Genomic DNA, 26,385 nt, shown 5'->3' with positions numbered 1-26,385 from the left:
CACTGCATACTCAATGTGAAAGACCGAGGGCATTCACACTGAGGCGATGCGCTGGCGGGAGAGAAAAAAAATCTCCTGCCAGCAGCATCTTTGGAGCGGCGTGCATACCGCTCCTTCACATTTAAAACAATGGGAAACCGCGGCAATACCGCCCGCAATGCACCTCTGCAGAGGCGCATTGCGGGCGGTATTAACCCTTTATCAGCCGCTAGTGGGGGTTAATACCGCAGCGCTAGCGGCCAAATCCCGCCCCAGTGTGAAAGGGGCCTAATTCAGAACTGAACACACAGCGGGGGGGGGGGGGTAATTCTCTTTTTTTTCTTCCTCCATCAGCAGTCCAGGGTGGGTGGGCGATAGCAGGCAGAACAAGCACCCACTGAGAATATACCACCTCAGTAGAACCAGCACCTGCTAGAGAGTGAAGACAGCTCTCCCCTCGTCATGTGGCATTACATGACTGGATAGGGAAGAAGCGGCTTCTTTTATTTCTGGGCAGGTGGTGTGCTCATCTGAATTTAGGTACACAGAGTGGGGGGGATGGGTGCGGCCTCAGGGCAAAAAAATGCAGTTAACCTGGGTTACATCTTGCCCCAACCACTCCCCCTTAAGCTGCAAAGGGTGTTTTGCATGCTTCAGCACGAAGAACAACCAAGTCGCATATGGCAGGCAGCAACATCTAGGAAACACAACCCATTTACAGTGCCTTGAAATTTTCCACATTTTGTCATGTTGAACTAAAAATGGAAATGTATTTTTTAGCGATTTTTTGTTATGGACCAACACAAAGTGGCACTTAGTTGTGAAGTGAAAGAAAAATAAATGGTTTTCAAAATTGTTTACAAATATATCTCTGAAAAGTGATGTACATTTGTATTCAGCCCTCTTTACTCCAATTCCCCCAACTAAAATCTAGTGGAACCAATTGCCTTCAGAACAGGGGCAATTGCCACCCCAGAGAAATAGTTTTAGTTGCGGAACTTGTGGGCCGGATCACACAGGGGCGACTTGTCAGGCGACTCAGCCGCCTGACAAGTCGTGGTCCGCTCTGTTCAATGGAACCAGTCTAAAAGGAGCGATGCAAGTCGCTCCGACTTAGAAAAAGGTTCCTGTACAACTTAGGGGGCGACTCGGGGCGATCTGCATTGACTTCAATACAGAAGTCATTTTGCAAGTTGCCTCTCAAGTCATCTTGAGATCGCCTTGCCGAGTCACCCCCAAAGTCGTGCCGCCTGTGTGTGACCCGGCTGTGAGAGTCTGAGCGGGCGGTAGTTGCGGGCGCCTGAGAGGGCGGCTCCGCGTGCTGGTGACAGCGTGAGCTGCCCGATGCCTAGGTGTGTGGGCGGGCAGCTCAGCGGCGAGTGAGAGTCAGAGAGTGGGCAGTCAGATGGTCGGCTCTGTGGGCGCCTGGCCAATCAACAAGCCAGCGGCCGGGGGAGCAGAGAGATGACATCTCTAAGCGCCCCGCACCCACTCTGGATCTCTATAAAATAGAAGGTCTTCATGACCTCCACTACAGCAGGCTTTTATTAGTCCTGATTGGATTGCTTTGGCAGTCCTTAATTGCATTTTCAATTTCACCTGTTTTTGATTACATGTCTGGATAGGATTGATATATGTATTAGAGGTTAATTTTATGAAAAATCAGCTATGAGTAAACACTGACGTTAGTGTGAAACGCGTCAGCTGTCCTAGGTTCCATTGCTGTGACTTGTAGTGTGTTTCCAGTTTTTTACATTAAAATTACGTTGGATTAGAGTGCGGCTGTCCTGATCATCTTTTGTTCTCATCACCCTGCATCCCTGCAGTAACTTCCGCCCTCACTGTGCAGGCAGCAGAGAGATTATATCATCGCTCTGCTGCCTGACTCTGACAAGCAAAACACTATTTTAGCAAGTGATAATCTGCATCAATCTGTGGCAGGTGAGGTGGCAAGTGACAATCTGCATCTAGTGGCAGGCAAGTGACAATCCGCAATGTGTGGCAAGTGACAATCTGGCAAGTGACAATCTGCAACTTGTGGCAGGTAATGTGGCAAGTGACACACTCGGGGCACCCACTGATTCTGCATTATGGGGAGTTGAACCATTTCATATTACAATGTAATAATATAAATAATGCACTTTTATCATCCTGACACCATAACAACCATGGTGCCATGATCATTGAAGCGCTAACACCAGTCATTTCCCCGATAAATTACCCCCTCAAAAATATATATTTTCTGGTAGTGCCCCTCCCAAGACTAGACTCTGGATCCGCCCCTTCTTCAGAAGTCACTTGATTAGTAAATAGAGTCCACCTGTGTGTAATTTAATCTCAATACAAAATGCAGCTGTTCTGTGAAGCCATCTGAGGTTTGTTAGAGAACCTTCGTGAACAAACACCATCACGAAGGCCAAGGAACACACCAGGGATAAAGTTGTGGAGAAGTATAAAACAGGGTTAGGTTATAAAAAAAACATCCCACGCGTCGAAAATATCTCACACTTCTGGAGCACTGTTTAATTCATCATCCGAAAATGTAAAGAGTATGGCACAACTACAAACATATCAAGACATGGCCGTCAGCCTAAACTGAGAATCCAGGAAAGGAGAGCATTAAATCAGAGAAGCAGCCAAGAGCCCCATGGTAACTTTGGAGAAGCTGCAGAGATCCACAGCTCAGGTGGGAGAATCTGTCCACAGGACAATTATTAGTCGTTCACTACACAAGTCTGGCCTACATGGAAGAGTGGCAAGAAGAAAGCCATTGTTGAAAGAAAGCCATAAGAAGTCCCGTTTGCGAGCAGCTACGTGCGGGACACAGCAAACATGCGGAAGAAGGTGCTCTGTTCAGATGAGACCAAAATTAAACTTTTTTGCCTAAAAACAAAAAACGCTATGTGTGGAGGAAAAAAATAGGATTTTTTGTACTCACCGCAAAATCCTTTTCTCTGAGTCCATGGACGGACACAGCTCTTTAAATCTTGACAAGTGGGTTATGTTCCCTGTTTACAGGAGAGGACTAGGCAGAAACATGTTGGATAATTAAATACATGTTACATTAACAGAGTTGAACAGCCCCGCCCAGGGGGCAGTCCCTCCAGACATAACCCTCTTCACTGCAGCATGCAGCCTCAGTTCGTAACAAGCAGTACAAACCTAAAAAGGAGGGGTGGGTGCTGTGTCCGTCCATGGACTCGGAGAAAAGGATTTTACGGTGAGTACAAAAAATCCTATTTTCTCTTGTCCATGGACGGACACAGCTCCTTAAATCTTGACAAGTGGGACGTCCCCAAGCAGTGTCAAAAACGAGGGGTGGGAAATATATCAGTACAACCAATTTTAACTTTACTCCAAAACAAGCAGAGATCCTCAACGGAGGAGGTGGAACTTTAAACAGCCGCCGGCAAAAACTAGCGGCCGAAAAAAGCATCAGAAGATTCACTCACAGCAACCATGTAAATTCTGGAAAAAGCGTGAACGGACAAGCAAGTCGCCGCCTCGTACACCTGTGAGACAGACGCATGATGTCGGAAAAAACCCAGGAAGCACCAATTGCCCTGGTCGAAAATGCCGTGACCTGAAAGGGGGGCCCGCCCTTAAGAGCATAGGCCTGTATGACAGTCTGCCTGATCCACCGAGAAATGATGGTCGACGAGACCGCCAGGCCCTTTTGTGGACCAGACACCGACACAAAAGACAGTCAGAACTCCAAAACAGAGCCGTAGCAGGCTGGTACACCCGCAAAGCGCATACCACACCTAAAGTATGAAAGGCAACCTCCGTAGGATGTGCCGACCGAGGACAGAAGGATGGATGAACAATGTCCTTATTCCGGCGAAAGGCAAAAATTAATAATATTTACTTAGTGTGTATGTACAATATGCACACCTGTCCTTACAAATAAACAAAAGCTCCTAGAGCCCTATTAAGAGCCTTTCACCCACTTGCTGCGCTGATCAGGGGTACCCAGGGGACTCACCTCAGGAGGACTGCCCAGCGCTGCCGTCCACTCTCAGCACACAGCGTGTGACAGGAAATGAACCATGAGTTAACTGTGCGGCATGGTGAAAAATTGCTGCGTTTGAACAGGAAAAGCCTCCTAGGGCTTTTTAACAGTGAAAAACCTCTCACAGAAAAGCCCCATACAAAAAAGAAAAAACAAAGGCCAGATAACACAGTCCCCTCAAGAAGGCCCCCTCCCGCCTGACAGCGGCAATGTTAGCAAAAGAAAATAAAATAAAATTTCTCCTCAGGGCGCTGGGCCCAAAGGGAGCCATACATCCTTCTCCTTGCTAGGCAGAACGAAACTGAGGCTGCATGCTGCAGTGAGGAGGGTTATGCCTGGAGGGACCGCCCCCTGGGCGGGGGCTGTTCAACTCTGTTAATCTTACATGTATTTAATTATCCAACATGTTTCTGCCTAGTCCTCTCCTGTAAACAGGGAACATAACCCACTTGTCAAGATTTAAAGGAGCTGTGTCCGTCCATGGACGATAAGAGAAACTAACACTGCACATCACCCTGAACACACCACCGGGAAACATGGTGGTGGAAACTGATCAAAGTTGATGGGAAGATGGATGGAGCCAAATACAGGGCAATATTAGAAGAAAACCTGGTAGAGTCTGCAAAAGATTTATGACTGGGGCAGAGGTTCACCTTCCAGCAGGACAACGGCCCTAAGCCAGAGCTACAATGGAATGGTTTCGATCAAAGTATATTTATGTGTTAGAATCGCCCAGTCAATGTCCAGACCTAAATCCAATTGAGAATCTGCAGCAAGACTTGAAAATTTCTGTTCACAGACGCTCTCCATCCAATCTGACAGAGCTTGAGCCATTTTGCAAAGAATGGGAAAAAATGTCAATTACAACTTGTTAGTTGTAATTGCAGCAAAAGGTGGTTCTTCAAAGTATTGAAGGTGCTGAATACAAATACATGCCAAACTTTTCACACATGTGTAAAGAATTAGGAAAACCATTTATCAGTTTCCTTCCACTTCACAATTATGGGCCACTTTGTGTTGGTTCATCACCAAAAAATAAAACACAGTTAAGTTTTTGGTTGCAAGATGACAAACGGAGGAAAATTCCAAAGGGGTATGAATACTTTTTCAAGGCACTGTAACTAAATAGGGCTATAATGCAGTGGCGCAGGCATTTGGGTGTTAAAACAGGCAGTGAGGAGGCAACACAACATCCCTACACCACTTGTCAGATACCCTCTGAAATGTGATCCACCACAGATCACCCATTAGAGGACTCATGCAAGTGTAACTTAGCCCTCAGAGCCACACAGGGCTTCTTAGTTAAATGTACCCCACACCGCCTCGAACTTCCCAACTCCCCTCTCCCTTCATACAACTACCAAATCAGTCCTCCTCAAAACAGACACCACTGATGCAGAGGTATTTTTCCTTCCAGTGACACAACCCTTGCAGGGGCTTTAGCATCTTTCCCCTGAACACTGGATTACCTTGCCCTGGCACTGATGTTACATGCCAAGTACAATGTAAGAGCCATTGTTTCAAAAGTAATTCCCGCGTATGGTGACTATCAATCCACTTGCATGCAATGTGATTTGTGCTAGAGAGTTTGAAGGGAGAAAGAACATTATGAAAATGTTGCAGAGAGCCGTGTTGTGCTGTAACCTATACACACACATCACAGAGCATCTTCAGCAGCTTAGGGCACTTGTGATGAAAACAGATTGACTAGCTGCTACTGATTACTGCACAACATTGCACTTTGCCAAACAAGTGCTTTGTCAGACACTTTAGATAAACCTATAGTGTGCACATTTTGAATACAGAGTGATGTTGTTTTTAAACAAGTAGAAAGGGTAACGTGTTTTTGAGTTAATTGGCACATGATTAATTTTCAGCAGGGCAGGAATAAAGCACGCTCCTATGATTCAGAGATAATCAGGAAATTATAAGGAAAAATAAAAGGAGGTTAGTGCAGCACCAGCAGTTCCTGGGGAGTTATCCAGCATCTGCAATACCTGACGGAGCAATTAAATCATCTCCTTGTCCAGCCAGTCTGCTAGCTGCTGTGCTGCTAGGGGAAATTGCTGGAGACCTGGGTGTGGAGAAGGAACCTAAGAAGAGTATACATTGCACAAAAATTACAATATGCATACAACCACTAGTAAACCATTAGGAGATAGAGTTAGACCAGTAGATTATAGCAACAACAGACACTGCAGCTGAATATGCCAACAAAGGATACACTTTCATTAGAGTTGTAGGATGAGGTGTAAGCTCCAGGTGACCAAACAAAATGTTACATTTATGGGCACAACTATTGCAGGGATGGTACACTTGGATTAGGATGCCTCTTCACCTGAACACCATGATATTTGGCAGTTGCTCCAACACACATTGAAGACTATACATTTCTAAAACATATCTGACTCAGTAGGCAGGCTACACAATCAAAAATCCAACACACATTAGAGGCCTGGAAAATGTGCTGTTAATATTTTTTAAGTGGTTTTAAAAAGACAGAATGTTTATCTTAAAGTGGTTGTAAACCCAACCACACAACTTGCACCTACAGGTAAGCTTAGATCAGGGATCCTCAAACTGCGGCGCTCCAGCTGTTGCGGAACTACAAATCCCATGAGGCATTGCAAAACTCTGACATTCACAGACATGACGAGGCATGATAGGAATTGTAGTTCCTGAACACCTGGAGGGCCGTAGTTTGAAGACCCCTGGCCTAGATTAAGGCGTAACTTAGCAGGCAAGTACTTTGTGAATACAGTACTTGCCTAGCTAACTTACGGCGGCGTAGTGTAAATGCGATACGCCGCCGCAAAGATGCAGCAATGTACCTGAATCCAGCTATTAATCTAGCCTTACCTGTAGCTGCAAGTTGTCAGAGTGGGTTTACAATCACTTTAAACTGCAGCTTACAAATTCTTAGATTCTGCATTCATTTTCCTTTTTAGGCCTTCTTGCCTTTATTTTCACCTGGTAAAATGGGCAGTAAGTCTGCCATTTTAAAAAGAACAAGCTTTCCTGTAAATGTAGCAGGTAGAGTTTTGAGACAAACCATTTACTACTGACAGGGATGCTTACAATGGATCAGCTTTTATATATTCATGTAAAACTTTTATCTCAAAATAATAAATAAAAGAAATCTGTTGCTGTAACTGCAGTGTTAGTCGTTAACACCCCCCTCCATGCAGGCTGACAATGATACTGTCAAAAGTTGCCCCTGTGCTCCCTCATCCAGAGTGTGGTCACCAATACAGGAGGTGTGTTTCTAGCTAGATCACCAAGTGAAAAACAGGGAGGAAAAATTCCCCCCTCCCCCAAAAAAACAAAATAAAAAACAAATGCAGCCACCACATCTAATGATTGGTAAGCTGCAATATTTAACATTTTGGGGTTTTAGGTTTAATACAGCTTTAATCCTCACCGATCAATCCAAATCTAAGCAAGTTGTGCCTTTATACACAGCCAATACAAGTTCTGGGCTTTGACTGTTCTGTATTTATATTTGTTTCCTGTAGGCCCATGCGCTTCAGCACACATAAAAAGCACTCTGGACATGATCAAGTTGTTCAGTTTGATTACAAAGTAATTATGCTGGAGATCTGCTTTACACCATGAAAAGCCTGTGGCTCCAGTGTATGATCAATTTTGGTCATCCAAATATGAATATCCTGCTTCGGTTATCCGTCTAATTTTTTTTTAACTTTCTGAACATATTAAAAATCTCGACTTTATAATTAAAATTATAATAGGCTTTGATAGCTATGAAAAAGATGCCCCCACCTAATAAAGATATGCTAACTTACCAGCACAGTTACCCTTAAATTTTGCATGTACTTCTTGTATTCTTGGGCTCCATTTACACCTAAGCGTACTGCAGAGACACCTGCTGCGCCACTTTTTTTGGGGTGGCACCATTCACTTGAATGGGCATCCCTCCGCTCCAAAAACCAGGTATAGAAGCTCATGTACCAAATTTTGGCAAAGAGCCAGGTGCATTTGGCGTTGTGTTTTTTTTGCCCTGATTTTAGAGAGTGTTTTGACGCTCTACAAATCGAAGCAAAATCGCACCGCGTTTGGGTTGCCATTAATAAATAATGGCTTCACTAACACATCCCATGTTTAGCCTTGATTCTGCCCACAATTCGAGGTGTGAATAAAGTCCTATGGATATAGGATTCACACATTTACTTTTTCTGCATAGGAATCAAACTCTACATGAAATTCTTGATTTGAAAAAGACCCATTACGGATCCATAAAACTCATGAGAGGTTAATGACAGTCTACTTTTGATGCTGATCCAAACAAGTCTAGTATATATGTCTTACCCTGATAAGGCGTGGCTTCGAAGATTCCTTCTTTACCGTCATCAAAGCCATGAGTGATTCGAGTTTCAGAAAGGCCAAGTCCCCCTGGTACTGATCGTTTTAGTTCCTTCAAAGAAAAAGAAAAAGTAACAAAGTTGGTTATTAGGACAGGACATAGAGCATTTATATATGGAGGAGTGTGAATCAAGAGACGATAAACATCTAAACCTAAGCTTCCCAATAAGGATTTTTTATCATCCCACCATCAGCGAACCTCAAAACGTACCAAAGTCACAAAACAATCAGCAATAATAATGAAAACTGTTGCTCTCTTTACAAGTCTTAAACACACACGAATACTATATTCAACAACTTCCCCTTTTTAAAGCATTTATATTTATCTTCCATTTTAACCCCAATTAACCACTTGGGATCCGCCTGCCGTCAATTGACGGCTGCAGTGCGGATCCCAATTTCCAAACTGCCGTCAATTGACGGCCGCCCCTTTGGGCGTTCCCCGCGCGCGCTCCAGAGCGCGCTGCGGGGAAAATCTGTGTTGGCCGTGTCCCTCGGACACAGCCAATTACAGATCGCCGCGAACGGCCAATCAGAGTGGCCGTTCGCGAGGCGATCTGTGCGGCCAATGAGAGAGGATCTCATATGTAAACATATAAGATCATCTCTCATTGCCGTTTTACACAGAGACAGCGGTGCTGTCTCTGGAGAGGAGACCGATCTGTGTCTCTTGTACATAGGGACACAGATCGGTCACCCCCCCAGTCACCCCCCCCTCCACCTACAGTTAGAACACTAAGCAGGGATACATTTAACCCCTTCCTCACCCCCTAATGTTAACCCCTTCAATGCCAGTCACATTTATACTGTAATTAGTGCATATTTATAGCACTGATCGCAGTATAAATGTGAATGGCGCCAAAAATGTGTCCGATGTGTCCGCCATAACGTCGCAGTCCCATTAAAAATCGCAGATCGCCGCCATTTCTAGTAAAAAAAAATAATTTAAAAAAAATAATTCTGTCCCCTATTTTGTAAGCGCTATAACTTTTGCGCAAACCAGTCGCTTATTGCGATTTTTTTTTTTTTTTTACCAAAAATATGTAGAAGAATACGTATCGGCCTAAACTGAGAAAAAAAAATGTTTTTTTTTTTTTAAATTGGGATATTTATTATAGCAAGAAGTAAAAAATATTGTATTTTTTTCAAAATTGTCTCGCTTCTTTGTTTATAGCGCAAAAAATAAAAACCGCACAGGCGATCAAATACCACCAAAAGAAAGCTCTACTTGTGGGGAAAAAAGGACGTCAATTTTGTTTGGGAGCCACGTCGCACGACCGCGCAATTGTTAGTTAAAGCGATGCAGTGCCGAAAGCTGAAATTTCACCTGGGCAGGAGGGGGGTATATGTGCCCAGTAAGCAAGTGGTTAAAGAGATAGGGGACACCCTATTAGACACTTAATGACCGCCTCCTGTAGATAAACGTCAGCAGAATGGCACGGCTGGGCACAAGCACGTACCTGTACGTCCTCTTTAAGTGCCCAGCCGTGGGTCACGGGCGCGCGCCCGCTACATGGTCCGAAGCTCCGCGGCCACGGGACCCGATCGCTGCTGGAGTCCCGCGATGGGTCCCCGGAGCTAAAGAACTTTTTTTTTAATACCTTTTTGGGGGATATTTATTATAGCAAAAAGTTAAAAATAGAGAATTTTTTTTCAAAATTGTCGCTCTATTTTTGTTTATAGCTCAAAAAAAAAAAAAAAAAAAAAACGCAGAGGTGATCAAATACCACCAAAAGAAATCTCTATTTGTGGGAAAAAAAGGACGCCAATTTTGTTTGGGAGCCACATCGCACGACCGCGCAATTGTCAGTTAAAGCGACGCAGTGCCGAATCGCAAAAACTGGCCAGGTCCTTTACCTGCATAAAGGTCCGGGTCTTAAGTGGTTAAATCCATCATAAAAATAACAGTATAGCACAGTATGCTATAAAAATAGTGTTCACACTTAGGGGCAGATTCACGTAGATCGCCGCAAATTTGTGCGGGCGGAACGTATCTGATTTACGTTACGCCGCCGCAAGTTTTTCAGGCAAGTGCTTTATTCACAAAGCACTTGCCTGTAAAGTTGCGGCGGCGTAGCGTAAATAACCCGGCGGAATTCAAATTCGGCGGGTAGGGGGCGTGTATCATTTAAATGAAGCGTCCCCGCGCCGAACAAACGGCGCATGCACCGTCCGTAAAATATCCCAGTGTGCATTGCTCCAAATGACGTCGCAAGGACGTCATTGGTTTCGACGTGAACGTAAATGACGTCCAGCCCCATTCACGGACGACTTACGCAAACTACGTTTATTTTTAAATTTTCGCCGCGGGAACGACGGCCATACTTAACATTGGCTGCGCCTCATAGACCCAGGGGCAACTTTACGCCGGGAAAAGCCCAACGTAAACGTCGTAATTTTACTGCGTCGGCCGCGCGTACGTTCGGGAATTCGCGTATCTAGCTCATTTGCATACTTGACGCGGAATTCGACGGAAGCGCCACCTAGCGGTCAAAAAAAAATGCAGTTAAGATCCGACGGCGTAAGAGACTTACGCCTGTCGGATCTAATGGATATCTATGCGTAACATTCTAAGAATCAGGCGCATAGATATGACGGCGCTACGCAGAGATACAACGGCGTATCTGGAGATGCGCCGTCGTATCTCTTTTGAGAATCTGTGCCTTAGATTTATATGATAAATCTACCAGTAAGCAGGGATTTCTTATACAAAGGCCATGCTGGTATGACATAACATTTGCATGTTATGTATGTATGTAATGTGAACAACACCACCGCCAATAATCATCCACCCTTTAAAAGCAGCAAGATTGAAAGTTTCATTAGTTAAACAAATCCTAAAATGAAATGGGTAAAATGTGTTATGCTTCATACTGTGTATAGCCAATGTATGCAGTGCTTTGTGCTCCATAATACAAAACACTTTCATTTACAAACAAGTCAGCTAAACAGCTTTCATATAATTACACGTATGCCTAGATTTATGAGATTAGAGATAGATATTCAGCAGTCTTCCATCCGGTCCTTTTTGCATCATCTCATCATGAGCAGGTGTCGTAAAACAATAGAACGCCAATAGCTGCATCCAGTAGAGACAACATCCACATCAAAAATCAGATAAATCATGAACTTGGGAAAACAAAGTGATTGATTCTAAAGCAAGTACAATGCAACATGGCATACAGGGTGGTTCAAAGACAGATTCACCACTAATGCAACTGGAGTATACTATATATTTTATTAACAGAATGTATAGATGAATAATATAACAAGAACGCAAAGCAAGGCAGACAATACATTAGACAGGTTTTTTATATATATTTTTTGGCTCAACCAGCGAGTTTAATGAAAAAAAAAACACGGACCAGATTCCTTCCCATAAGCTATTGTGTTGTGACAGAGAGGAGACTTCCCTGCTGTCAGAATACACGGATCAGCGTTGCAGGCTATAGCTTGCGGTGCGGATCGAGCGGGGAAAATCTAACAGGGTGATTGTATAGAGGTCAATCAGTAGATTCAAAATTTCAATACACGTATAGCCAGCTCGATCGCACAATGCCAGGAAGGCGTCATATGATTGGCAGTGCCCATCAGTGCCATTTATCATTGCCACCCATCAGCACCCACCAGTGCAGGAGAAAAAAACAACTTTTTTTGTGTTCTAAAAGTTTGTAAATAAGAAACTTTTTTTTGTTTAGCAAAAAAACAAAAACAAACCCAATGGCAATTAAATACCACTAAAAGAAAGCACCATGTGTCTCAAATTTTTTTGTTCGAGTACAGTGTTGCATGACTGCGCAATTGTCATTCACAGTGCGACAGTACTGAAAACTGAAAATTGGCCTGGGCATGAAGTGGGTAAAAGGGCCCAGTCGGTCATTGCTGGCGGACAAACAAAAAAATAAATAAAAAGAAGACTCATCTATAGCCAGTTGTCCTTTAATGCAATGATGCAAAAAGCAGGGGTGAGTAGCAACTAAACAACTAGCAGACTATGAGATACAAAACATTTACTGCCATTTGTGCTACCGTACCAAATAATACTATTTGTTTAACAAATGTAATTGTGTCCAGGCAGTATTTTTTTTCTTCTTCTTAAATTCCTTTTGAAAAATAGCAGTTCATGCCCTGTGCCTACAGTCTTATAGCCATATACCTGCAAAGTAAAATTCTAAGGCACCAATTCTCCTGAATACTCGTCTTGCAAGATTTAAAATTAGATTTAGTGATGTCACTTTGGTACTGCTCTCCTTGCTGGAGAGAAAGCAGCAGTGCATACATCTCCCTGCTTCATTTATTCTGTGGATCTGTCCTTTTTGGATCTCAAAAGTTTTTTTTGTAGTCTTTCACCAATCATCAGATCACATGTAATCAGCGGGCAACTATTACCCAAGAAAGCAAAATCCTGCGTCTACCAAAATGGCCACCTCCAGAGACAAAGGCACAGAAGGTCAGAAAGAAAACAAAATACAGCCGCAGGCAACCGACATAAAACATTGCTAAATAATTCTTTGTCCTCTGCTTGCCGTTTTTGAGTACAGAGCCTGCACAGTTCTGATCCTCTTTAAAACTTCACAAAAGACTTTTCCCTGAGTAGTCAGTAAAGTTCACATGCAGAAAACTTTAAGACCTACAATTCACAATAAAACACAAGGAAGACTAATTGATTTCCTTCTACAAAAATATTACAAAGGCAAAGGCAATTAGTTTTCTTGCAATTTTCTCCTTCCCATGATAACAAAACAGGTCACTAGTCTGGGATGCAGGAGAATAACATAAATGTAATCTGGCATCTGTGCATTCATGCTACACACCAAAGCTCAGTTCTGAGTCTAGCAAAAAGAAATGTAATGTCACATAATGAGCTATGCAAGTCTTCACTGCACTAAAAGTCAGCATTAAAAGAAAATGTAAGATACATACAGTACCTGTCACAGAGAATGTGCATCTGGCTGATTCTCGGCGACATGGTGCGACATCTCGCACTCGCTGGAATAGGAAAAACATATTCCAGCAAGTGCGTCATAGAAGTGACGGGGATCCGACTCGAGCCACGTACCCGGCATTACAGCGGGAGGAAGCGCCGCGTCAACATCGGAAGTAAAGAAGAAGACGGCAAAGAGCGGGCTGCGCCGCCGCTAGTAATAGAGCTAAAAAGAAGATAGCGGCGGCCAGCCCCGAAGAAGGAGAGCGAGCGGGAGAAGAACCAGGGAGTGCCGAGGCGACAGCGGAGAAGATGAAAGAAGAACCCCCTGGAGAGCAGAGAAGACCCCCGGAGCTGACTAATAAATGATTTAAAAACCCTGCGTTGTGTGTTTATTTTCTTTGACACTTTTCCTCCAGGTGAATGGGTAGGGATGTACCCCATATTCATTCACCTAGGGTGGGGGGCCGGTATCTGGGGGCCCCCTTATTAAAGGGTGCTCCCAGATTCCGATGAGCCCCCCTGCCCCAAAGCACCCAACCCCCCCATGTTGAGAGCATGCGGCCTGGTACGGCTCAGGAGGGGGGGGGGCCTCGCTCGTCCCCACTACTTTCCTGACCAGACGGGTGGCGTGCTTGGATACAGGTCTGGTATGGATTGTTGGGGGGACCCCCACGCTGTTTTTTCGGCGTAGGGGGTTCTCCTTACAATGCATACCAGACCTAAGGGCCTGGTATGCCCCTGGGGGGAACCCATGCCGTTTTTTTATTTAAATTTTGGCGTGGAGTTCCCCCTCATGATTCATACCAAATGCCGTGGCTAGAATTGGCGGGAATCCAAGTCGGATTCCCGTCGCTTCTATGATGGCTTTTTCCCATTGCGGCGAGTCGGCTTGGCGCTGGCTCCCGCGATGGGGCTCGTAGGTGGTCAATCTCGCTGAGAAAGGGAGCGAGATTGACACAATATCGCGGTCACCTACTGTAAGTAGAGATGTATAAAAAGCGCATTTATTTTCTAGTCCTACCAAGTGCAAATCGAAAACACATCCCAAGAAGCAGCCATTGCAGCTTAAAAAAGCTAAAAAAAAAAAAAAAAAAAAACCTACAGATGGCATGCAGCCTTAATTTCTTTTAGGAGTTTCCTCGCATTCAATTCGCATTGCAGGAGAATGTGACCGTCTCTCTATGGAGCCAGTTCACTTATTTTCGCAGCAGGTCCAGTGCGTTTCAGCCCAAAATTCGGGCTGAAATCGGACCTGAACCGGTGAACCAGCACTCGCCGGACCCCTGCTGTGCGCTGCATGCGCCGATAGTGTGAACCTGGCCTAAAAGTAGCTCCTTTAACCCCGCTTAAGGGCTCTTTTATAAACCTTACAACTAGCCTATGAAAAATGAATTGGGGAACAAAAAATTAAAAATCAGAATAACGCATTAAAATGAAATTCACAGAGCGGGGCTTCCTAATATAAATCGATTTACTACAAAGCCATGGCCCTGGTGAGCATTTCAAATTGGCGTCATGATGTCACAACTAAACGGCAAGCAGAGACATCCAAGAGCATAGCTGTCAAAAGAAAACAAAGCTGTACATGGATCTCCATAGTGAATGATGCCAGAGTTCAGTAGGATGATTCCAGAGCATATGCAAAGTAGCAAGCATCTGAAGCAAATGGCACTCTTGCACAGCTTTCAGATCCCATGAATACAGGGGAGAGAAGCCTTGTGCATTGTGGTTGTATAATGGTATGGGGCCGAATACAGAACTAGAACAAGAAGAATGTAAAATGGCAAAATCTCCTGGTGATTTAATGCTTTTACATGAGGATAGTTTATGTATTGTGCAATGATTATGGTAAGCTTACCCAACAGATTTATATTTATTTGTGCCTGGAGAAATACTTATTGTTTATGATTTATGGAAAGCGGGTCTCCAAGGGGGGACCCCAGAAGAGGAGGATTTGGGCTGCTCTGTGCAAAACCCATAAAAAAAAAAAAAAAAAAAACACTTTACAACCCCTTTAAGTTCAACTCCACCACTATATGGTGTTTTTAGTAGTAAGGGCAATGCAAATAAATATAGTAAACTGTATATAGTTATTCTACAAATTTTAATTTTTTTTTGTACTAAACCACACACAGATTTTCAGTGCAGTTAGTAAACTTGGATAATTCCTCTTTTCTGGTCTTATAACAAACACAATTATTTTCTAACTACCTTTGAGCATTTGAATTCAACAGCTACAGACACAACACACTATGGGACATGCTATCTGATCTCAAAATTTCCAAAAGGGTAGAAGCACCATAAAGATAGTAGATTGGCTGACAAATAAGAAGTTGCACTGGAAAAACAAAATATTGGGTGAGAAATTTCCCCTTAAGGCTGATTAAGCATTTGAATAAAATGAGAGGTGATGGCTATTGCATCACTGCCAAATTTGCTGCACCTTTTTTACAGCAGCCCCTCCCTGCTACCTATAAAAATAAACCTGTTGCCATACTTTTATCATATAAAACCCTGCTTAAATGAAAGATTTATCCCTGTAGATTTTATTTTTCTTCTTAGTGATTGACGGCAAACCCTTTACGCGGTGAAGTGAAATATGAGTATTTAATTATCCGACGTGGAGTCTTAAAGTCTGAAAAAAGGGAGCAGCACTGAGGCTCGCAAACAGGATTAGTGGGAGTTACACAGAACCTTCATCTCCCAGTATGTACCCTCACCTGTGCAGTCTGTGCAAGAGGACATGCCATCCCAGGCCAAACCATAGTGCCATTAAAGCTACTTTATCTACCTCAATCTTAGAACAGAATATACAAAGCAAAATCAGAGCCAATAAAATAGGAATTATTATACAACGTCTACAGTGACAGGTAGGCGACAGCTTCATGAGATAATAGAAAAATGTTCATATAACTTAATCTGATTATATCAACACCATACATATACTGTACTTGCATCTACATGCCACAGTAAGGTATGTAAATATGCATGAGAAGTAAAAGGAAAATACTGAGAGCTTCAGTGGAACTAAAAATATTCACAACACCAAAAGACACTGGAAACATCTGCAGTTTGGCAATGGTGATTCTTCATCAACTCGGATGGTAACAACTAGCACTCTTCTCCCTGTATTAGTTAGCCTCCAATTATTACAAGCATGTTTTTTTTTATCACAACAAAAGTGTCTGGTCTAATGTACAGGTTTATCATTTACTCGAGTACCATTCCACTTGAGTATGAGAAACTGTGCAGAGGTAGCAGTCAAAAATAGTTAAAGTGATACTAAACAGAGAAGTGTTAGCTGCCACAATTCATACATAAGTCCAGTATTTTTTATTTTTTAATCCTTATTACAAATATTATTATAGTAGTTTATTCCTGCAGCACTTAAAGCGGAGGTTCATCCTAAAACAATTATATACCATTACATCCAGCATACTTCCGACATCTACAGTATGCTTTTTTTTTGCCGTATATACCGTTTTATTGTTATTTTCCCCCCGGCTTCCGGGTTCTGGCTCCCGCGGGACTGGATGTTCCTATTCAGAGGTTAGATTGACGTCTGGTGAAAAACTTCCCCTGGCGCATAAGGCGCGTCACCAGTTTTCCGTAACTAGCCGACCTGCGAGTCGGCTCTATACGGCGCCTGCGCCCGCCGTGTAGAACTGACTGCGCAGGCGCCATATAGAGCCGACTCGCAGGTCGGCTAGTTACGGAAAACTGGTGACGCGCCTTATGCGCCAGGGGAAGTTTTTCAACAGACGTCGATCATCTAAACCTCTGAATAGGAACGTCCAGTCCCGCGGGGAAAACAACAATAAAACGGTATGTACACCAAAAAAAAACAGCATACTGTAGTATGCTGGATGTAATGATATATAATTGTTTTAGGGTGAACCTCCGCTTTAAGTGGTCACATGATCTTTCTCTGTTCTTTGGCATCTGCAGGGAAAGATCTTTGGGAGGAGCTTCTATCACTCCGCTAATGAATGCTCTCTATAGCAGTGTTTCTAAAACTTTTTTCGGTCAAGGCACCCCTTAAATGTGCAACGTAATGGTGCACAATTAAAACCTGTGGCTTTATGTAACTAAAGCAGGCATGTACAGAATTTTTGGGCATTTTTTAGGCATTTCGCTAAGCACCTCTGAAGAAACCTGAAGGCACCCAGGTTGAAAAAGGCTGCTCTATAGTGCGAGTCTGTGTCTGGCCAACCCCGATTGGTGCTGTGCCAGTCACATGACAAAAGATAATTGGTTTCAGAATTTAATTTAAATTAAATTGTAAATATAAAAAAAAAAAAAAAATGGTTTTAAAGCTCACTATAAATCTTTATTAAACATCAGATGGTTTATTCATTGAATTAGTAGGGTGACGGGGTGCACCGAATGTAAATTATGGTACCGAAAATGCAGGATGCACTCAGCCAGAAACCAAAAAGTACAGCTTTTAAAATGTGTGTGTATATAAATAATTGTATTATATTTGACTTTTCCATTCGGTGCACCTCTAGCAAACATGATACAGGAGATGGTCAGACTGCAGACATGATACAAGAGATCAATGCCGCCTCACCAGTGCCCGGATCAGATGCAGCCTCACCTCACTCAAACAAAAAAATCTGATGTTGTCACACTGCTTAAAACAAGTTAAAGCAAACGTACATCAGTATATTTTTCTAATTTAGGCCCCTTTCCCATGTGCGGACCGTATCCACTTTTGTGGACGGAAGAAAATCCTATTTTTCTTCCGTCTGGCGGATCGGATGAACACGGACATACGGTCCGTGTTCATCCGATCCCCCCATAGGGCAGAGCGGAGGAAAGACAGGGCGGTCCCTGCACAGTGTGCTGGGACCGCCCTGTCAGCCAACGGCTCAGCTGGGATTTTACGGAGGATCCCCGCTGAGCAAAGCGGACACACGGAGGCGAATCATTACTGATCTGCCCCGTGTGAAAGGGCCCCAACAGACCTGATAGCAGGAACCTACAGGTGAAATCTGCAACAGCTCCTTTGGTGCTCCAAAAGCAGGACTCTTGCTCCCCCTAATATTCCTGCAGTCTAACTCAGCTCTCCCCATAACTATTTACAGATTTTCAGGGAGAAAGCCCATTAAACTATATAAAGGAGGTGTTAATCACGGTTAGAGTTTAGCTACCCTTAAAGAGGAACTGCAGTCTGCTCACACAATTTGTAATAACACCTTTGCCATTCTGAATCTTCCCGCCAACCACTTTGCATATTATTTTATAGAGAGCGCTGTGCATGTCGTCATAAGCCTAGGCTTTTTACCAAGAAGCAGGACGTAAACTGGATAAGGAATTTTACTGGCAAAATTTTTTTTTTTTTTTTTTACTATCCAAAGTTAAAACAAGGGCAGAAGATTTAATAGATGGAAAGTTGTCGTGCCCAAGCGTAAAGTTGTGCAAGGGTCGCCACAATTTCTGATGGCTGGCCTGATTACAATTAAACCGCAAGTAGTGACACACGGGAGAGGAGTTTAATTCGAGGAATCCACTTTACAGTCATAAGTGAAAAAGCTTTAAAATTATGACGGATGAACGTTAAATAGCGAGCATCAATAGAAAAAACGGTATTTACCAGATTAAAGCTGTGCTCTGAAGTGTCATCCATGTCTCCATTGCTTGTTACAGGTATTTCAGCAGCTGTGCTTCTTGAAAAGTCTTGGGCCATTTCAAGCTCCTATGGTGAAAAAAACAAAAACGTTATGTAAAGTCTACAGAAATAATTCTTAAGTTATAGCTCCTCAGCTCTCTACTGCTGCCTAAATAAAGTACCAAATTATTCTGACGGTTAGGTTTAGAAAATCTCATTTAACTCCAGGTCAGCGGTCCTTCCATATACAGAAACCTCTGAAATAGCTATGACATTAGAAACTACAGAAAGGTATTTTGTTTAGGTTTTTGGAACAGTCTAAAATAAGAAAATACAAAAGTAAAGGATTTTTCCACCGTTTAAAAAAAAAAAAAAATAATAATAATAATGATTATGTTTTAGTAAACCTAAAAATATTACATGCAAGAAAAAAACTATGGAGTCTTACAAAGGAGATGCCCAATAAATTTGTTACATTTCAAGTTTTATCCATAGTTGACAGGGAACAACACAACCTGAGGCACAGCAGAATTTCAATGAAAATTATCAGTTGAAAGAAATCAGAAATAAAAAGCTCTTAATAATACGGATGTGCGTCTTCAGAGCATTTGCCATCAATTGTATTGTCCTACAGCCATCCAGATCAGTGGCTGCACTTCATTAACATTTTTAGAACAGATTTACCATTCTAATAGTGACCTCTGCTGGCTTCCTTTGGCAAATACACCTAAAATGTATTTCTAGCCCTAAGTGAAACGACATCAACACTAAACACTTTTTTCACTGCGTTAATTATTAAGAATTTATATCTAGAATAGATTTTTTTTTATGGTCGATACTGGCACAATAAAAATTCCATCAGACATTTTTTACAGTTTGTCCCATTAGCAAAAAAATTAACTTACAGGATTCAATCTTTCCATACGCTATCCAAAACTTTGATAAAAAAAAAAAAACCACAAGAACAAAACCATGCCATTGTTTCGCAAACAGACAGGTGGAATCATCCAATGGCTACATAAGGCTAAACATACATGGTGCAAATTTCTTTCCTGCAACCACAGGAAGCCATCCGGCCATCTGCCGGGAGAAGACCGTGATCATCCCTATCGGCTATACCAGCCATAAGGGATAATCGCAAGTAAAATCCGACAGGCTGGTTGTACTCAAGTTGATCGTTTTACTTGATATATTCAGCATGCCTATACACAATACGAATCTTAGCCGCTTCCTGCTAAACCATCCAAGATTCTTAACTATGGACGACAAAAAAAAAGCCATTCACATCAGAAACTGCGCATTTTTTACATGCAATTGAAGCGCGATTGAAGCGCAACCGATGTGCATTTTGTGCTGCGTTCGCCGTGCTTTTTTCAATACTTTTTTGGGCTTAAAAAGGGGCATTGTGCAGTGCATTTGAAGCACGTTGCCTGCATTTGCAGTGCAGAAAAATGCAGCATGCTCTTATTTTTTTTTAACTGCGCTGAAATGCACTACAATGATGTGAACTATGCCCATAGGATTACCTTGATTTTGGGCTGTCTATGCAGGTGGAGTGAAGTTCAAAATGCATTTAACTGCGTTCGGTTTGTAATTCGAAAGGTGCCAAAATTGATTTCGAAATGCGACCAACCAAGCCTTCATTTTCTTGTGGCTGGGAATCTCATCTTACCAGGTGACAGCTCCTGCACATTTCTTTTTCGATAATATTCCTCGCACAATTCAATCATTGATAAGAAATCTGTTTGTTTTTCAAAAAAATTCCAATATACAGTGGGGCAAAAAAGTATTTAGTCAGCCACCAATTGTGCAAGTTCTTCCACTTAAAAAGATGAGAGGCCTGTAATTGTCATCATAGGTATACCTCAACTATGAGAGACAAAATGTGGAAACAAATCCAGACAGACAATCACATTGTCTGATTTGGAAAGAATTTATTTGCAAATTGTGGTGGAAAATAAGTATTTGGTCTCCTCTACAAAACAAGAAAAAATTCTGGCTCTCACAGACCTGTATCTTCTTCTTTAGGGTCCTTTCACACGGAGCGGACCGTTTCTGTGTCCGCTCCGTGTGTCCGCCAAAGCTCAGCGGGGATCCTCCGTCATCCCCGCTGAGCTGTCGGCGGATAGGGCGGTCCCCGCACACAGTGCAGAGACCGCCCTGTCTCTGCTCCGCTCTCCCCTATGGGGGATCGGAGGCAGACGGACCGTCTGTCCGTCTGCATCCGATCCGTTCCGCCGGACGGAAGAAAAATAGGGTTTTCTTCCCTCCGCAAAACCGGATCCCGACGGACGCGGATGGTTGCGGACGTTAGCGGATGCTCCATCCGCTAACAGACGCGATCCCATAGGGATGTATTACAAGTCCGTGAACGGACTTGTAATACACAGACGAGCGGAGGTGTGAAAGAGCCCTCAAGAGGCTCCTCTGTCCTCCACTCATTACCTGTATTAATGGCACCTGTTTGAGGTTGTGGACAGGTGTCTTTTATACTGATAACAAGTTCAAACAGTCACACTCCAAACTCCACTATGGTGAAAGATCTGGGGCTCCATGCAAGATCTCAACCCGTTGGGTCAAAATGATCACAAGAGCGGTGAGCAAAAATCCCAGAACCACACAGGGGAACCTAGTGAATGACCTGCAGAGAGCTGGGACCAACATAACAAAAGCTACCATAAGTAACACACTACGTCGCCAGGGACTCAGATCCTGTAGTGCCAGATGTGTTCCCCTGCTTAAGCCAGTACATGTCCGGGCACATCAGAGGTTTGCTAGAGAGCATTTGGATGATCCAGAAGAGGATTGGGAGAATGTCATATGGTCAGATGAAACCAAAGTAGAACTGTTTGGTAGAAACACAACTCATTGTGTTTGGAGGAGAGAGAATGCCGAGTTGCAACCAAAGAACACCATACCTACTGTGAAGCATGGGGGTGGCAACATTATGCTTTGGGGCTGTTTCTCTGCAAAAGGAACAGGACGACATGATTCATGTACATGAAAGAATGAATGGGGCCATGTATCGTGAGATTTTGAGTGCAAATTTCCTCTCATCAGCAAGGACATTGAAGATGAAACATGGCTGGGTCTTTCAGCATGACAATGATCCCAAACACACTGCCCGGACAACGAAGGAGTGGCTTCGTAAGAAGCATTTCAAGGTCCTGGAGTGGCCTAGCCAGTCTCGAGATCTCAACCCCATAGAAAACCTTTGGAAGGAGTTGAAAGTCCGTGTTGCCCAGCGACAACCCCAAAACATCACTGCTCTAGAGGAGATCTGCATGGAGGAATGGGCCAGCATACCAGCAACAGTGTGTGACAACCTTGTGAAGACTTACAGAAAACGTTTGACCTCTGTCATTGCCAACAAAGAATATATAACAAAGTATTGAGATGAACTTTTGATATTGACCAAATACTTATTTTCCACCATAATTTGCAAATAAATTCTTTCCAAATCAGACAATGTGATTGTCTGGATTTGTTTCCACATTTTGTCTCTCATAGTTGAGATATACCTATGATGACAATTACAGGTCTCTCTCATCTTTTTAAGTGGGAGAACTTGCACAATTGGTGACTGGCTAAATACGTTTTTGCCCAACTGTAGCCCATTACACAAATTTGATGGCCACATGAAAATCAGCCGTTGCTGCAGCCCCCACTAATGGTTGAAAATTTGACGATTTTTCATAGGTCTGATTTTCAAACAAAAAATGTGCAGAGCCGGCCTGACTCATTGCATTTCTCTCTCAGATTACAGGAATAAAATGAGTAAAACTTCCTGGTGTTCAAGAATTTTATGTTGTGCATATTGTGGATTACGTTTGATAAAAGTTCACCTAGCAGCAGATATAATTTAAAAAATGCTACGTGTGTGTGTGTGTGTAAGTGCATAACAGTCCTAGGCCTTATTGACACTGGCACTCCTGGGTTTAGCTTTACTAATAGTCATGTGGAAAGTTCTATCTTTTATGACTCCAAGATGACACTTTCCTGCAGGTAGAGGTTTTTGCTTTAAAGCAGTTTAGCTACATTTTGATGTATTTAGTCATGTTTAGTGTCTAATCTGATCCTGAAAGCACACAATTCTATTATGCCTAAACGCAGCTAAATTGACTGCACTTCATGCATTTTTTTATCCTACAGTATGTGTCCATGCACACATAGGCTGTTATCAGTGGTTTTCGGCAGGGCCGTTTTCAGGCTGAAAAAAAAAAAAAAATAATAATTTAAGAACTACTACTTTTGAAGATCTTTCCAGCTGTTAAAACGCACCAACGCTGAAAAAAGCTGCAAAAACGCAGTAACACACGGCACAAAACATGGCTATCTGGCGTTAATGGGCTTTTGTGAAAGTAAAGCTTTGCTAAAAAACGTAAACGCTAATGCAAAACTAATATTTTTACTACGTTATTCTACAGCCAACGCTACTGCCGTTTTTATAACATCCAATGTGCACAAGGCATAACAATTATGAGGTTTCAGTGGCTGGACTTGTATTTACCTGATGGAATCCAACCACCAAGAGATGGGGCAGGGGTGTGTGACAGGCAGTGTGCAGTACATCAGACAACACGTACTGTATGGTATATTTGCACAGACCTTTGTGAGGTATGCAAAAAGAACTCTAGCAGGTTTGTTTTTATGATACTTTTGATAGGCCATGAACTTTACTGATGCAGATCTATAAAGTTATATATAGATTATAACACATTTGAACACCTAAAACAACTGAAAGACATTTTCTTAGAAGCCAAAAGTGGAAATCACAACTTCACAAGTGCACATGAAAACTTTTATCTGTTGCATTACATTAAGCATACATGACACCAAATAATGAGAATTACATAGGCAGCGAATGATTAAACTGTTACACAAAATAAAAAAAATTCGGAAGTAGCCAATTGCAATCCAGGACCCTGCATTCAATATATCTGGTCTGCCTCAGTACACAGAACATAAAAATGCTATAGTTTTACTAAATATAAACTGTTAAATACCTTTTCTTTCAGCAGTACATAGCAGTTTTGTGACTATTAGGGTCTGGTTAAAGCTTGTAGGAGGAATTGTCATTCTCCCCTGATTGTCCTAAGAGGCTGCATGACCCCTGACCCTCTGTCTGGACAGTGCCGTATTTGATCAGCACAGGCCCACTCTAGAAAGAAAGAAAGAAAGAAAGAAAGAAAGAAAGAAAGAAAGAAAGAAAGAAAGAAAGAAAGAAAGAAAGAAAGAAAGAAAGAAAGAAAGAAAGAAAGAAAGAAAGAAAGAAAGAAAGAAAGAAAGAAAAAAAACTCAAGCAAGGCACACCAAGCTGAGCATGTGCAGCTTGCACTCAAGGCTCTGTTTTACCAGGAAATGATTTTAGGGAAAACAGTGTGTAAAACCTCCTTTTTAACACAATGAAGAGGATTAATCCCTCAGATTCCACAGTGAGTATGCTTTACTGCATATACAGACTGATTTTAACCACTTAAGGACCCCTTCACGCCGATATACGTCGGCATTATGGCACGGCTGGGCACATCCACGTACATGTACGTGGCTCTTTAAGCCCAGCCGTGGTGTCACGCGCTCCCGCGACCCGGTCCGAAGCTCCGTGACCACAGCCACGGGACTTGCGGACCCGATCGCCGCTGGAGTCCCGCGATCGGTCCCCGGAGCTGAAGAACGGGGAGAGCTGTAAACACAGCTTCACAGTGGCGGCGTAATCGATCGTGTGATCCCTTTTATAGGGATACACAATCGATGACGTTGCACCTACAGCCACACCCCCCTACAGTTGTAAACACACTTGAGGTCACACAACGCCATCAGCGCCCCCTGTGGTTAACTCCCAAACTGCAATTGTCATTTTCACAGTAAACAATGCAATGTAAATGCATTTTTGGGTGTGAAAATGACAATGGTGCCAAAAATGTGTCAAAATTGTCCGAAGTGTCCGCCATAATGTCGCAGTCAAGAAAAAAAAAAAAAAGCTGATCGCCACCATTAGTAGTAAAAAAAAAAAAAAAATAATAATAATAAAAATGCAATAAAACTATCCCCTATTTTGTAAACGCTATAAATTTTGTGCAAACCAACCGATAAACGCTTATTGCGATTTTTACCAAAAATAGGTAGAAGAATACGTATCGGCCTAAACTGAGGGAAAAAAAAATAATGTTTTATATATTTTTGGGGGATATTTATTATAGAAAAAAGTAAAAAATATTGAATTTTTTTCAAAATTGTCGCTCTATTTTTGTTTATAGCGCAAAAAATAAAAACCGCAGAGGTGATCAAATGCCACCAAAAGAAAGCTCTATTTGTGGGGAAAAAAAGGACGCCAATTTTGTTCGGGAGCCACGTCGCACGACCGCGCAATTGTCAGTTAAAGCGACGCAGTGCCGAATCCTTTAGCTGCATTTTGGTCCGGGTCTTAAGTGGTTAATATTGTGGGTTTAGTAACACTTAAAGTACAAATAACATCCACAAGGTTTCCCAGCAGAAAATTGCTCAAAGCATCACACTGCTTCCACCGGCTTGCCTTCCCCCCCATACTGCATCCTGGACACACATGCATCCGGCTATCCACATTATATAAAAGAAAAAGATTCATCCTACCAGGTCACCTTTTTCCTTTGTGGTCCAGTTCTGATGCTCACATGCACATTGTAGGTGCACTTGGCTGTGGACACTGGTCAGCGGCTACCCAGCCCCATAAACAAGACATTGTGATCAGAGCCATCTTAATGCAAGGGCATTCCTGGGCACTGCCCAGGGGCCCCAGGTACATGGGGGGGCCCACAATAATCTTGCATTACATCATACTTGCCAACTGTCCATGCTTTTTTACTAAACTGTCCCGTATGGTCGTGTCATGGGAAGCGTTCCAGAACCTATACTGTGCCCTCCTGATCCTAGTGTTGTGCCCTTCTGCCTGCCCCCTATACTGTGCCCTTCTGTATCCCCCTGTACTGTGCCCTTTATGTTGACTAGTCTTTGATTTATGGAATGTTTTCCTTTTGTAAAATCGATTGTATTGAAAGTACTAATGAATATATGTTTAATTCTATCACCTATTTATACTTTATTTCTTGAACGTAGGTGTGTAATGGCCATGGCTCGGCACTGCCCCCTTGGTCTCCTGATCAACTCACTGGCTGTGATTGACCTATCTGTTCTTAAGTATGGGGCCTTGTGCCTCAGACCCCCTTGACCATTTGGCACAATACCATCATTGTGCAGCTACCAATTTGGTTTTTCATATTTTTTACAGATATAGTACACATGCATCTACTCCTAATGAAGCAAGTATTGTCTTGCGAAATGCGTAGGATAACTTTTATGGCGGTGTATATTGCTATGTACATTTATACTGCTATACGTGCAATGATACCGTTTTACACTGTATGTATCAGCTGACCGGCTTGGCAAGGTTTTGTTGTTCATGTATGCAGGACAATTTTTAATAAACTTTGATAATGT

The 26,385-nt window shown here is 42.8% G+C and overlaps 1 protein-coding gene across 3 annotated transcripts in view; it reads right to left on the bottom strand.

Moving 5' to 3' along the window:
- The window catches only part of ARFIP1 (ADP ribosylation factor interacting protein 1), a 140,036-nt gene that overhangs the window by 61,228 nt on the left and 52,423 nt on the right, over positions 1 to 26,385 (bottom strand). For 2 of the 3 annotated variants that reach the window (XM_040331914.1, XM_040331915.1), the window contains 3 exons: positions 18,898 to 18,999; positions 8,318 to 8,423; positions 5,989 to 6,084 (listed from right to left, as the gene is read on the bottom strand). In XM_040331914.1, coding sequence (XP_040187848.1) covers positions 5,989 to 6,084; positions 8,318 to 8,423; positions 18,898 to 18,999 — 304 coding nt within the window. The remainder of the gene's footprint in view (positions 1 to 5,988; positions 6,085 to 8,317; positions 8,424 to 18,897; positions 19,000 to 26,385) is intronic. The other variant, XM_040331916.1, reaches the window with a different exon arrangement.

The sequence above is a fragment of the Rana temporaria genome, chromosome 1, assembly GCF_905171775.1.
Source record: "Rana temporaria chromosome 1, aRanTem1.1, whole genome shotgun sequence".
In the NCBI taxonomy this organism is placed as follows: Eukaryota; Metazoa; Chordata; class Amphibia; order Anura; family Ranidae; genus Rana; species Rana temporaria.
The sequence above is the reverse complement of the archived record's forward strand: the minus strand, read 5'-3'. Positions and strand labels throughout refer to the sequence as shown.